We start from the raw sequence: 15022 nt of genomic DNA on the forward strand, positions 1-15022 counted from the left end.
GAGAAAGACTTGAAAGGACAACATGCATCCTTGTTTAGGTCCATTCATCATCCTTTTGGGGCACCATCCTGAGGTACTCTAATAAAAAAAAGGAAAAACTTGATTTACGTATAATTCTGTATTTCCATAGGGAATATGTTTTATCTTCCTTAATATTATTATTTGTTTTGATAGTAGCTGTAGACAAGGAAGCGATTTGTATTATGGCCAGTTGTCCCCAAGGCTCTAGAATGAGGCCACTCATCAGCTGGTAGAGGATGTGACCTTTTTGTTTAGTTTCTTATTAAAGTAAACTTAAGGTCCTACAGCAGGCAATTCCTGGCAGTTGCTAATTCTTTATAATTGTGTTTCCTAATGCTGTCCTTAATTCTTCTCGGTCTCTCCCCAAGGCAGGGAACACCGCTCTGCACTTGGCTTGTCAGAACAGTCATTCCCAGAGCACCCGGGTTCTTTTGCTGGGAGGATCTCGACCTGACCTCAAAAATAATGTGGGTAAAAAAAAAAAAATGCTGTGATTCTCTTCTCTCTCACCTTGGGAAGCAGAGATAAAGAAAGCAAACCTTGGGAGAAAAAAAATCCAGACAGAAGAGTTAAATAATTTCTCACAATTGCTCTAGAACATGGTCTGTTAACCTTATTTCCAATATAGTTATTTAGAGATGTGCCGGTAGGAAAATATTTCAGGTGTAGCTTCTACCTTCCCTTCTCCCACCTTACTCTATTTCTTTATGAAATCAAGTCCAGAAATCAGCAACCATTTTTAATGTGTCTTTATTAAAAATCACATGCTGAGAAGCTTTTTTTTTTAATCCTCTAAACCAAAGGCTTTTAACCTGGAGGCCTTGAGTTTATTTTTTTTAATATGTTTGTAACTATTCCTATATTATTAGTTTGTTTTACGATATCATGTGTTTTATTTTATGCATTGAAAAATTATTCTGAGAAGAGGTCCATAGACTTCACTAGACTGCCAGAGGAGTGCCCATAATGCAAAAAAGGTTAAAAATTTGTGCTCTAAAGAGTGTCTAAAGGTAGGGGCAGATTCCCAGTTGCATCAGAACTTAATATATCATCACAGTGGGCAAAGTAGTGCATCATGCTTAAAGCAGCTGAAACATACCTTGGGCATTTTTTTTCTATACTTCCTCTCCTCTCTGTGTATGCTTCCCCTTTGGAAAGGTGCCAGATTAAGAGGAATGCTTTGACTGGAGGCTCTATTACAAATCCCTCTAAAGGAAACCCTTCTTGGGAGGGCTGATGACCTTCTTGTTTTCACAAAAGGGAGATCTTGCCACAGAGCTCTCCAGGTTGGTCCATGACCTAGAGCTTTCTGCTCAGTCCTTTCTGGATTCTGGAGCCAGCAGCGTTAGACATGCTTGCTCCTCAGCCTGTAACAGAGCTGTAACATTAACTCGGGGGAGTACATCTGGAACTGCTGGCGATTTAAGCTATGCCTGTAATTTAGTCTGCCACCATGTTTACCCTCCATCCTTTGAGTCAAGTTTAGTATCTATAATCTCACTTAGGAGTGGCAGTCTCTTCACTGTACGCTGTCTGAGTGCACTACTCTTTTACAAGTGATTCACAAGACCATGGGCTCTGGTGGGGCCCTGGGACTATACTGCTTTCTGTGGGTCATCACCATCCCCACTTTGAATTATTGCCGTCAGTGTCACACCCTTGGATTCCATTAGATAGAAACCCATGCTTTTAAAATCTGGATTGACCATTGCATTGGCCTGCCCCTGTTCTCCCCTGATGGATGTGAACCAGCCATGGGGAATCTGCAAGGCAACGTTTTGTCATTTCTTTGGCTCATCCTATAGCACTAAAGAGATAGGAAAGGCTGGACGAAGTTGGAATCTTGCCTCCCACTGAAATGTGAAGTAAGCAGAGTCTGCCTTAGGTCTTCCTAAAGTCTCCGTGGGGAGCAGACACCCACTGTATGAAAAATGGAAGCATTTATTCCAGTTGCCTTTGTAGGCTGCTCCGTACAGTGAGTGCACAGTAGCAAAGTATGGTAAGACTGGAAGCACAGCATCAGTTAAAAGCTGTCGCTTGCAGTTTTGCTTTTTTCTGTTGGTTTTTGTTTTGGTTTTATTAGTCAAGGAAGGCCATTCTGCCAAGATCTTTCCTAGCCTTTCTTTGCTTTTGCATCTCCAGCTAGAAGTCAACTTGATAACGCAGGTGGAAAGCTCTTCAAGGGTAAATGATGGCTGCAAGCTTTCCCCTTATTTGTTTTTATTTTGTTCTGTTTCTTTTACTGACTAAAACGTGCTCAGAGTTTTATTTCTGTTTGCAGGCAGGAGATACCTGTTTGCACGTTGCCGCTCGCTATAATCACTTGTCCATCATTAGGGTTCTCCTCAGTGCTTTCTGTTCTGTCCATGAAAAGAACCAGGTCAGTGCATGTATCTTATGCTACAGCAGTGCACCCTTTGTACAAGGCTTGTTGATGTGACATAGACTTATGCTAGACTAGAGGCTGCTGCTGCCTCCTCTGAAACTTCTGGGAGTTTACTGTAAATGGCCCCCTGGGTACATGGATTCCAGCCTAACACCATAGCACTGGATTCCCTAAATAGCCTTATAGAGAGGGTGTGCCTGTGGTTTCTTATCATTTCAATGCATATCACCACATTTGCATAATGAACACATTCTGCGTATACTGCAGTGGTTTCTGTTGGTTTTGATTTTTTTTTTTAAACAAACACACTCAAGAAAAAATCCCACTGACAAAGAATTGTGGCATCGTGGAGCAAAGGAATGGGATTCTTGTGACCTGCTGGTCTCTACCACTGGCTTTATGGGTCCTTTCACTGCTCAGGCCCTATAAAGATAAAGCTTATTTATTTGTCCTTGTGGTAGCTGTCAGGCTTCAGTGTGTTGACCCATGTGAGGTCCCTAGGGTGTGCCAAGGAAGTATTAATGATTCTTGTTAGCTTATATAGCTACCTGTAAATTTATTGATCACTTGAAACCTGTAAGGGATATGGGTTTGCATTTTTCAGCTGGGATACATAAATGTGAAAATTTAAAAATAAAAAATGTCTGGGAATGTTTGGGATTCACTATACTTCAAAGAAAATAGTTTTCTGCTGTCCCTATTTCAAAGGACAAACAGGTGGTCCTGCAACAGTAAATTATCCTGGTGAATAATCTTCAGTACCCCTTCAGTTCTCCCCTCATCAAATAAAAGAAACCCAAACTTTACCTATTTATTATTTCCCTGGATCATACACGAAGAAATGGAAGTGAAACACACATTTCTTTTTAACATTTGTTAAAGGGAAGAGATTATATCTAGATCCTGATTAGTTCAAGAAGTGAATTTCCCTGAAGTGGTTGCCTTATTCTAATTCACCTGCCTATTTCCATTGGGTTGGAACCAATGACCATATTTTACATAATTATAACTCCGAATAGTGCGACTCAAATATGTTGACCGCTGTAGCTGTGTAAGCAAGACTAGTTTTTTGTATATAAAGTTAATTTATTTTATTTTTAATGAAAGTGGGCTCTTTGGGGATATTACCAGTTATGAGGAAAGAGTAGATTCTTTTGATTTCTGCTGCTTTTTTTTAATTTAATATCTGCTTGTTTGAGAGAATACTAGAATTGGGAACGACTAAATCAACATTGTCTAACCAACAAACTAGCTGGTCTTCAGTAGAGTTTATGTGGAAATAGAACTCTCCATAGGACAAATAAATATACTTTTAATTTCCCTGGATAAAAGGTTATGTGGGAAGTAGGGAACTAGTTAGTAGTTTCTTAAAAGAGCACATTGGCTCTTAGTGTCCTCTGTCCAGTGAAGAAAGGTCCTAAGAGTAAGACTGCCTTAATATAGGCATATAAAAACAAGTTGTGCTGGGGTGAATGGTTTGTATAATACAACTGAGACCCTCACTCCCACTACCACCACCTTAGGCAGCCTGTTTGTCAGCATTACTGGCTTAATCCCAAATCTAGAAATTCAAATAGACTTTCTACATCTTCCTTTCACAAGACCAAAGAAGCAACTTCCTCTGACCCTCAACAGCTTCACCTTCTTGTCTGCCTGCCCATTGATCTATCCCAACACTGACTTTTCCTCAGCCCAATAAATAAGCTTTGGAGATCTCCTTTTACAAAGTAAACCCAGTCCAACTTTCTCATGCTTCCTGAAGCTGACTCTGTCCTCAAATCCCAGTATTTCTGCAGGGGAAAGATGTCATTGGAATTCAGCTCAAAGAATGTTAGTAGTCTCGTAGTCTGCGGGGGTGGGGAACATGCATTCCCCACATGAGACCACATGTGGCCTCGAGGCCAAAGGTTCCCTACCCCTGGTTAGCGTTTCCCAAATGGGAATGATGTGAACAGGGGTGCTATGCAAAAAAATTTATGCCTACATTTTCCACTCTAAAATATGAATTAGCAGTCAGTCAAACATTTATTAGGTTCCTACTATATATCAGATATGAAGATACAAATACAGAAGCAAGCCCTCAAGGAGCTTATATTCTGTTAGAAATTTCTGTTATTTCTATTATGAAATTATGTTTGTATCAAAAATACTTATATGCAGAGATTTTTAAAAATTAGTATGAAAATAAACTTAAATTTTTCTATTTATTTTTTTCTTCAAAATTTCCCTAACCCTATTTTATTCCAGAGGGAATTGATTATCCCCAGGCAAATTTGATAAGCTCTAACAAGAAGATAAAAGTCTCAAAAGTTTCCTATGAATTAATAAGTTGGGGATATTCTGATCTCACTCAGTCCATCATTAAGAACAACTGTCTTCTGCCAAAGAAATAAATAACTCTTTTTTTCAGAAAAGTCTCTGTTTAGCAGACCTCAACTCAAGATTAATCCCTATTTGAACTTGGAGAGATACAGCTCAATTCAGGATGGAAAGGACATGTAAGAAAGGTACTAGAAGTTCCTGTGATGGTCAGTTTTTTTCTGTTTAATTTCAGGTTGGGGACACAGCTCTTCATATTGCTGCTGCACTAAATCACAAAAAAGTGGCTAAAATTTTACTGGAAGCAGGCGCTGATGGGACAATTGTCAACAATGTAAGTGAGGCCATGATCCTTTTTGAAATTCTCTCCATCACTCTTCTGAAAAGAACATGGGAATCTTTTTTGAAAACTACACATGCGGGGCAGCTAGATGGCGCAGTGGATAGGGCACCAGCCCTGAAGCAAGAGGACCTGAGTTCCAATCCTCAGACCAAACACTTGACGTGTACTAGCTGTGTGACCCTGGGCAAGTCACTTAACCCCAATTGCCTAAAAAAAAAAAAACCAAACAAACAAAAAAAACAACTACACATGCTTCAAGGAAATCAGTCCAAGTCCTTTTCCTTCCCAGAATCTCAGTGAGCACAGTTCCCAGGAGCTGCAATCCTTGGGGAGAGGAAAGGAAGAGTTTCTTGTGCTTGGTAGCACAGGCAAATGGATAGATAAGCCCTAACCCTTGTGGGTTCAGTAAATGAGAGTCTACTCTGCTAAATGAACAGAGAGCTGGAGCCCTCAGCTGGGTTCCACTGAACCTGGGAATGAAGGAAATCTGAGTGCAGTTCTCTTGTGCTTGTTTGTTACTGGGGTAAATGGCTTGATAATTAATTTCAAAACGAGGGATGAACCTTAAACCCCTTGCCTTCCTTCTCTAGAGTTTGTATTCCTATCCTTTCTAGCCTTGGCTACCCCCTTTCTTTATACCATGAGCTATAATGTCTATTCTTCCTCACTCAGTTCCAACTCATTGTCTGAGTTGGAGCAAGGTTGAGTTCAGTTGGGTTAGAAGAAGAAAAGAGTAACAGGGAAGCTGGGGGTGATGGGAGGGCAAGGAAATGAGGTTGGATGTCTTGCTCCGGCTACTAGCTATGCCTGTAGCACTCTGGAACTAAGCCTATGCTAAAAATCACATGGTGCTGATAATGTCTTAGAAGTGTACCCCATGGGGCAGCTAGATGGCTCAGTGGATAGAGCTCCAGCCTTGGAGTCAGGAGGACATGAGTTCAAATCGAGTCTCAGACACATGACACTTAACTAGCTGTGTGACCCTGGGCAAGTCACTTAACTCCAATTGCCTCACCAAAAAGAAAAAAGAAAAAAGAAGTGTACCCCAGTTAACTAGAGAAAAATTGAAGTAGATTTTCCTTGCCGTCTCCAGTTCAGTCTTGAACAATCAGGGTAATTTTTCCTTTGTTTCTCCCATCATTCTTTTCTTTTCTGATCCCATCCCCATTTAGACCCCCATTCCTTTATGCTTGGGATATTGCACTGGCCTCTTGATTGGTCTCTGCTTTTAGTCTTTCTCTTCTCCATTGATTTCATAACCCCCTGACATATTAATCTTCCCAACATACTACTTTTACTGTGTCAGAAATATTCACTGGCTCCCCACTGCTTTCAAGTCAAAACTCTTGAGCTCAGCATATTGATCTTTTATTGCTGTCTACTCGAAACCCTCAGCTCTGGCTAGGCTGGCTGCCTCACCATCGCTTCTGGCCCTCCTTCTTCCCTTCCCCAAAAAGAACCCAAGCAATCCACAAACACACTTTTGCTCTTTTCAACCCATCTTTGTTTACTCTACCAAAAAGAGCCTCCTCTTAAGCAACTACTACTCCTCTTTAAAGACCCAGCTCAAGTCCTAACTCCTTCATAAAGTCTTTTTGGACCATTTCAGTCTACCACGATGTTTCTTTCCTATTATACTTATTGTTTGTACCAGCAATTTGGTACTTTCAAGGTACTGCCTTGTCTTATTAAAATGGGAGAGGACGTCCTAGGGAGAGAGAATGAATGAATGAATGAATGAATGAAGAATGAAAGGGCATTTATGAAGTATTTATTATGTACTATAATAAGTACTGGAGATAAAAGTAGAAAAATTAGGCAGTCACTCTCACAACAAGATCACATTCTAATGAAGGGAGCCAAGAAATAGCATAAGAAACGCTGAAGAAGCAATAAAACTAATAACTGATCATTTAAATAATAAATAATTTAAAGCTAATAATAATGCTAAAAGTGTTTTCAGGGATCTAAGAGTCATGCTCTCTGGCTGGAGTACAGGAGTACAAAGTTGAACAGTGTGAATTACAACTGAAAAGGTAAAATGGGGGCTGTATCATAAAAAGCCCTCATTGCCAGGCTGAAGAGCTTGAACTTTATTTGTGGGGAACCACTGTAAGTTTTTTAGTAAAGGTCATGATCAGAAAGTACATCTGAAATATTAGAGGTTGGAGAGACTGGAGACAGGAAGACTAGATAGGAAGTGTTGCAATATTCCAGACAAAAGATAATAAGAGCCTGACCTAGGTGGTGGCAGTGTGGAATAGAAAGGGGGGAAATGAATTAGATGTTGTCCTATAGCAAAATATTTTAGACTACTTTAAAAAGAATTCACCATGGTTTATGACTTTTCACAGACATCAAAAAACTCCACCAAATTTTATTGAATCTATAAGCTTTTTTGTATATTTCCATCATCACTCTGAAGGTTGAGTTATTAAAAATTTGGTAAGTGGATGTCTACCACCAAGGACCTACCTGTATGCTTATTATCCGTTATGCCAACTTTTGGATAAACTGTTGTATTTTTACATAATTGGTTCCATAAACCCTTACCTCTCTGTTATTCCTTCCTTTAGGCTGGTCAGACTCCACTAGAGACAGCCCGGCACCACAATAATCCTGAGGTTGCTCTTCTCCTCACCAAAGCGCCACAAGTAGGTTTTAATCCATTTTTTATTAGTAACTAGTTTTATTGGTCTCTGTTATAGTACTTCTGTCTGGCAGTTCTCAGGTTGCCTATTGTATTCTGGTTAATGACTGGATGCAGAAAAGGTTTTGACAAAGTATACTGCTGCTTTTATACTAAAAGTCCTGTAAAACTCAGGCATTAAAGGGCCTTTTCTCAACATGATGCAAATGACATATCTAAAAACCACACTCTAGCACATTAGGAAATAAGGAAATATTTGAAGCTTTCTCAATAAATACAGGAATAAAATAAGTATGCCCTCTTTCTACAATTTTGTTAAACATAGTCACAGAATTGCTCGCAATAGCAAAAGGACACGAGAAAGAAATTTAAGTCATAACACAGACAGAAGGGGCCAAAATGATCCCTATTTGGGGGACAGCTAGGTGGCGCAGTAGATAGAGCTCTGGCCTTGGAGTCAGGAGGACCTGAGTTCAAATTTGGCTTCAGATACTTGACACTTACTAGCTGTGTGACCCTGGGCAAGTCACTTAACCTCCACTGCCTCACCAAAAAGCAATAAAAAAAAATCCCTATTTGCTGATGATGTGATAGTCTACTTCATTTCTTTGCTGATTCTGGGTATTTTTTAATTGAGACAATAGTTTCAGTAAAGTAGCAGGATAGAAAAAGAACCTATGAAAATCAAAAGAATTTCTATATAGTATTGTGGCTCATGCTGAAAGAAGACTGTGCTACACTGATTCCAAACATGAGAGAGAGAGAGAGATGTATAATGGAACTGAAGAAAATTTTTAAAAAAAACTACATTTGTTTGCATCAGAATCCTATGCCATGATAAATATAGAAATATTGCCTATGAACTCAGTTATTAATTTTCATTTCATAGAAATATAACTGATGCTGATCAGTAAACTAGCGACTTTAGTAAGTCACAAAGATTTTCATACTTTTCATTCAGGAATTTTAATTACAGAAATGAGATGATTCTTACTGATAGCACCCCTGGGATTAAGAAATAGGTGAGGGCCTCTGTAGATGCAAGAGCTACCAGGCTGCTACCTTTTAATAACACTGTAAGGGAACTGTTAATAGGAACATACCTTTTGAAGTCTTGTAGGAGAGTGGTTTCCTTGTTGTGGGAAATTGGAAATAGATGTGAATGAACTTTGAAAAGTAAAAAAGTCTGAACAAATGTGAGATATTTATTCATTCATTTGTACATTTGTATCTTCAGCAAACATAGGTTAAGAACCTACTGTGTGAGTGCACCTATGAGGTTAAAAAAGTCTATACTCATAATAATGATAATAGTAATAATAATAACTAGTATTTATGTAGTGTTTTAAAGTTTGCAATGTACTTTATATATGTTAACTCATTTGAGCCTCACAACAACCCTGTTAGGTAGGAGATATTATCCCCATTTTGTGAATGAGAAAACTATTAAGGTTATGAGAAAAGTTAAGTAATTCAGGGTCAGACAGCTAGAAAGTGTCTAGGGCAGGATTTAGATTCAAGTCTTCCTAACCCCAAAGCCTGCACTCTATCCACTGTGCTACTTAGCTGCCTTACTCTGTGACCCTATTTACTATCTAGTAGACATGATTAAATATGCCCCCAAATGTCATACAAATGAGATTATGAGAAAGAAGCAAGAAGAGTATAAAGTGCTATGAGATCAAGGTTGTAAGCTGGTATTTCAGTGAATAATTCTTCACATCTACTCAATGACAATGTCTTATCTTGCACCCACCTCCATTTTCCATATAGAATTCCCAGGCTCATTTTGCCCCGAGACCTTCGTTTTTCTGCAATAGCCCAAGTGTGGCCATATTATTGCAATCAGTACTCAGGACCTTAGAGGATCCATTGGTTAACAGAAACTGTGTGAGTAAAATTTAGCACAAACTCTTTCTCCACATGTTCTCCCTCTGCTACTTAATGAAAAATAGCCCAAGTCAAGGGTCCCTGTGCCCCTTAGTTAATAGTGTGCAAGATAATGAATAAGAGTAAAGAACAATTCATTTTTGCATATCATTATAATTTCTAAGCATTGCCTTCATTTCTAAATGAAAGAGCTTTTGAGTAGATATAAAAGAATTTTTGACATTCTCCCCTAGTGATTTAAGTTTGGAAACAATAATTTTATTGTTTGCATTATCCAACAAGGCCTTCTTCTAGTCTGTCACATGTTGAAAAGAAGTTCTAGGCATAATGAAGGTGTAATGAATCAAGGGGTAATAAAGAAGGTATTGAATTCTGGGAGTCAGAAGATCAAGGGCCTTGTCCAGGTTTTCTAACCTTGGGCATGTAACCTAAGGTCTCTTGCCTCATCTGTAAATTGATGGGTGTTCAAATGGATGATCTCTCAGATCTCCAGCATCTGTTGAACCGTCAACATAAGGATGCTTCTTTCTTAACTCCCATGCTCACTATTTCCTGATTCTTAGAGACCAGAAAAGATTGATGACATTTCATTTAGTGGGCATTACCATACAGAGAGAATCTGCAGCCTATGCAAAGTTATTTCCACCATCTAGACACATGTTAGAAGGAGTTAATCTTTCCGATGATTATTTTTATCTTGGAGGACCTTTATTTACTTGCCTAAAAGTCACTTGTCAATTTTGATTGACATGATGCAGAAAAATACTTCAGAAGGTACTCTTCAAGGGAACTCTTGACTCATGATCTGATTGGAGTCACTCAATAACGCATGGGCTAAGAAAACAAGTCATTTTCTTACTGTAAACTTGCCTTCCCAGCCAAACGAAATTCTACTCTACAAATACCTTGTAAGATGAATAGTTTGCACAGAGTAGGTACCTAATAAATGATTATCACAGCAGCAAACAAAGGATATGGTTCATTTGAATAACAGATCACATGAAGGCAAGTATTTTTAGTACTTTTGTATTAGGTTGTTATACAGGGGAAATCCTTTATATTACCTTGGATACATCACTTTCATTTTTATAAGTGATGGAAAAGGATAGTCTGATGTTAAGAAAGTTTAAAGTATCATTCTTTTTCTTAGTTATCACTTACATCTTATTCCTTTAATACTAGTATTTATAAAACAGCCACTAGATGGAACAGTGAATAGAGCACAGGCCCCGGAGGCAGGAAGACCTGAGTTAAAATCCATTCTCAGATACTTACTAGCTGTGTGACCTTGAGCAAGTCACTTAACCCTGTTTGCCTCAGTTTCCTCATCTGTAAAATAAACTGGAGGAGGAAATGGCAAACCACTCTAGTATCTTTGCCAAGAAAACCCCAAATGGGGTCGTGAAACGACTGAATAACAACAAATATGCTCGTGTCTCCTCCTGAAAAAAACCCTCACTTGATTCTCCCATCTCTGCTATCATTTTATATCTCTTCTGTCCTTTGTAGCCAAACTCCTCAAAAAGGCTGTCTACAGTAGGTGCTTCCACTTAAAAAAAAAAAAAGAGGGTTCAGAAAGGCTTCCCATATAAGATGAGATTTTAGGGGCAGCTAGGTGGCACAGTGGTTAGAGCTCTGGCTTTGGAGCCAGGAGGACCTGAGTTCAAATCCAACCTCAGACATTTGACACTTACCAGCTGTGTGACCCTGGGTAAGTCAGTTAACCCCAATTGCCTTCCCCCCCCCACTCTTCCCCCCAAAAAAGGAAAAGAAAAAAAGCACGAAATTTTAGTTGGGATTTGAAGGAAGCCAGAGAAGGCAAGAGGCAGAGATGAAGTGGTAGAGCTTTCCAGGCATGGAGGACAGCTGGAGAAAAGGCCTGAAGCCAAGGGATGGGAGTGTCTTCTTTGTGGAACAGCCAGGAAGCCATTGTCACTGGATGGAAGAGTATGTCTCAGGCAGTAGTATGTGAGAAAGTTGGAAAGGTGAAGGAGCTTTGAATACCAAACAAAGGACTTTGTATTTGATCCTCAGGGTGATAAAGAGCCACTGGAGTTTGAGTAGGGGAGTGACATGGTTGGACCTGCACTTTAGGAAAATGACTTTGGCAGCTGAATGGAGGATAGATTGGAGTGGAGAGAGACTTGAGACAGGAAGACCCACTAGCAAGCTATTGCAATGGTCCAAGATTGAGTTAATGAGGTCCTGCACCAGGATGATGGTAGTACCAGAAGAGATAAGGAGACACGTTTGAGAGATGTTTCAACGGTGAAATTGCATTGACAACATATTGGGTTTGGGGGTTAAGAGATAGGGAGAAGGTGAGAATGACACCTAGGTTGTGAGACTGAGGGTCTGAGAGGATTACTCTCAAAATGTTCTTTAGTTTTAAGAAATCTTCATTACTTCCTTGCCAAAAAAATAATAATAATAAGGAAAACCATGTCTCCTTCTGCCAGGTGAAAGAGAAAGTGGTACCACTGTGGAAGCTACAGGCAGGTAGTACCAGCCAGGACCTTGGTGACTGCCCTCAACAGTGATAGGGATTTCAAGCAAGAGAAGGATTTGGGGGGAAGATAATGAGTCCATTTGCATGAACTGATGCTGAGTGAAGTGAGCAGAACCAGGAAAACACTGTACATGGTAGCAGCGACATTGTGCAATGACCAACTTTCATAGACTTGGCTCTTCTCAGCAATACAAGGATCTAAGACAATTCCAAAAGACTCATGATGGAAAGTGCTATCCACACCCAGAGAAAGAACTATGGAGTCTGAGTGCAGATCAAAGCATACTATTTTTTCTTTTTTTGTTGTTTTTTGTGTTTTCTCTTGGTTTTTCCCTTTTGTTCTGATTCTTCTTTCATAACATGACTAATGTGGAGATAAAAAAAAAAGATAATGAGTTCAGTTTTGGACATGCTGAGTTTAAGATATCTACTAGATATCCAATTTGAGATGTCTGAAAAGCAGTTGGAAATGTGAGACTGGTGGTCGTTTTGGAGGGGTTAGGCAGATTTAAGAGTCATCTACACATAGTGGTAATAATTAGATCCATGGGAGCTGATGAGATCACCAAGTGAAGTAGGATAGGAGAAGAGAATAGGACGCAGGACAGAGTCCTTTGGGGCGTCTATGGCCTGAATGAAGATCCTGCAAAGAAGACTAAGAAGGAACTGTCAGATAGGTAGGAGGAGAAAAGTGGAGAAGGGTGGTTGTTTTATAGATAGGAGGAAAGGGCGGTGTCCTGAAAACCCAGAGGGAAGAGAGAGTCAAGCAGAAGAAGGTGATCAACAGTGTCAAATGCTACTGAGAGGTCAAGAAGAATGAGGATTGAGAAAAGGCCGTTGGATTTGGCAATTAAAAGAACATTGGTAACTTTAGAGAGAGTAGTTTTGGTGGAATGATGAGGTCGGAAGCTGGGTTGTAAGGAGTTAAGAAGAGAGAGGAGAGGAAATGAAGGCACCTATTGCAAATGGCCTTCTCAAGAGTTAGCCAGATAAGGCAGAATAGATAAAGGATTACAGCAGTGATGGAAGGGTCAAGTGAGAGACATAGACATGTTTGAAGGCAGGAGAGAAGGAGCCAGTAGACAAGGAAAAAGTAAAGAAAAGTGATAGCGTGGGAATGATAGAAGGGGCAGTCTCTTGGAGGAGATAGGCTAGAATTGGATCACTTGTGCAGGTAGAAGATTTTACCTTGGTAAGGAGTAAAACCACCTCTTCATGTGAGATGGATTAAGGAGATAGTGGCAGAAGGCATCTGAATTATATGAGATAAGGAAGAGGGGAGAAGAGGGAGTTCATGGTGAATGACCTTAATTTTTTTTCTGTAAAATAGGAGGTAAGGTTCTCAGCTTAGAGGATAGGGAGACCATGGAAGATTTGAGGTGGGATGAAAAGGTTTGGAAGAGCTGTTGTGGAGAATGGGACAATTAATTATTGTAAGGGATGTGCAAAAGGATTACCTGGCAGCAATGGGAGCCAAGTTGAGGTTGTATAATATAAATTTGTAGCGAACAGTCAGAAAGGCTGCATGATTTTCTCCACCTGTGTTTAGCAGCACATATATAGGAGTGAAGGAAGAGGATGATAGGAGTGATCTAAGGCTGAGACTTGGTAGGACACAGTTGGAAATAGGAAAAGGGGACTCAAGAGAGGAAGACAGAATGGAGTTGAACTGGTTAACCAAGGAGTCAGGATGGGAAGAGAGGAGAGGGTGGTTAATGCAAGGGAGATGGCCTGGGAGAGAACTGATGGGTCATGAGATTGGAGGTCACAGTGAGGATGAAGAGGAGGATTTGGTAAGGGAAGGCAGGGGGAGAGGTGAGGAGCCAGTAGATTTTAAAGGGAATGAGGAATTCTTGAATGTGGAGGAGTGTTACATTTGTGGGTGATGACGAGATCAAGGGTGTGACCATCTTTGTGTGTAGTTGAGGTGAAGTGGAGTAGTTAGGTCATGGGAAGTGAGTACAGTTGAGGAACTGAGTGTTTAGGGTATCGGAGGGATAGTCAGTGTGTATGTTGAAGTCCCCTAGAAAAGAGCAAGAGTTGAGGAGGTGAGAAAAAATGTGAGCCAGGTGCTAACCTTGATGAGGAATGAAGGGGAGTGACCTGGAGGTCTATAGACAGCAGCTACCAGGATTTTGATTGGGTGGAAAAAATATGGATTGTGTGTAGTTACTTTACTTTCTTAGGGCCCAGCTTGAAGTTGATTTCACTAGTCAGCTTTCCCTAATTATCACATAGACAATAAGCATCTGTCAATTCCAGCAGTATCATATGTCTGTATTAGTTACATGCACTTCTTACTCCATTTGTCTTTGTTAGGCAGGTAGATGACATGATGGATGAGTGTGGTGGACATGAAATCAGGAAGACCTGAATTCAAATCCTGCTTCAGATGCTTACTAGTTAGGTGACCCTGGACAAATTGCTTAACCTTCCTGAGCCTCAGTTTCCTTATCCATAAAATGGGAATAATAATAGCCCCTCCTTCGCAAGGCTGTGGGGGGGATCAAATGAGATAACATGTAAAATTCTCTGCAAACTTTAAAGCTTTATATAAATGTTAGCTCTTTTTAATGTTAAATATTACAACTGTTTCATTCAATTGTAAACACCGTCGGGGAAGAAACAACATGGTCCTACCCACATTTTTCAACCTCAGAGCACCTATTGCTATCCCCTCTTCCACTGCCCCACCCCCAATCAGGAGCCATTAGTTCTGATAGCAGTATGTTTGCCTCACCTCAGGTCTTGCGCTTCAGTCGTGGGAGAAGCCTACGAAAAAAGAGAGAGAGGCTCAAGGAGGAGAGGAGAGCTCAGTCTGTGCCACGAGATGAGGTGGCCCAGAGCAAGGTGTGTGACAGGTCCTGGTCAGCCGCCATGATGGGCCTCTGGCAGCCTTTCCCT

The 15022-nt window shown here is 40.2% G+C and overlaps 1 protein-coding gene across 5 annotated transcripts in view; it reads left to right on the forward strand.

The window, feature by feature from the left end:
* ANKRD6 (ankyrin repeat domain 6) overlaps nt 1–15022 on the forward strand; it is a 278033-nt gene that overhangs the window by 250081 nt on the left and 12930 nt on the right. For 2 of the 5 annotated variants that reach the window (XM_027856743.1, XM_027856749.1), the window contains 5 exons: nt 390–488; nt 2303–2401; nt 4962–5060; nt 7646–7723; nt 14864–14968. In XM_027856743.1, the coding sequence (XP_027712544.1) occupies nt 390–488; nt 2303–2401; nt 4962–5060; nt 7646–7723; nt 14864–14968 (480 nt within the window). The remainder of the gene's footprint in view (nt 1–389; nt 489–2302; nt 2402–4961; nt 5061–7645; nt 7724–14863; nt 14969–15022) is intronic. The other 3 variants (XM_027856760.1, XM_027856769.1, XM_027856752.1) reach the window with 2 other exon arrangements.

Source organism: Vombatus ursinus, unplaced genomic scaffold (assembly GCF_900497805.2).
Source record: "Vombatus ursinus unplaced genomic scaffold, bare-nosed wombat genome assembly UNPS02000582.1, whole genome shotgun sequence".
NCBI lineage: Eukaryota > Metazoa > Chordata > Mammalia > Diprotodontia > Vombatidae > Vombatus > Vombatus ursinus.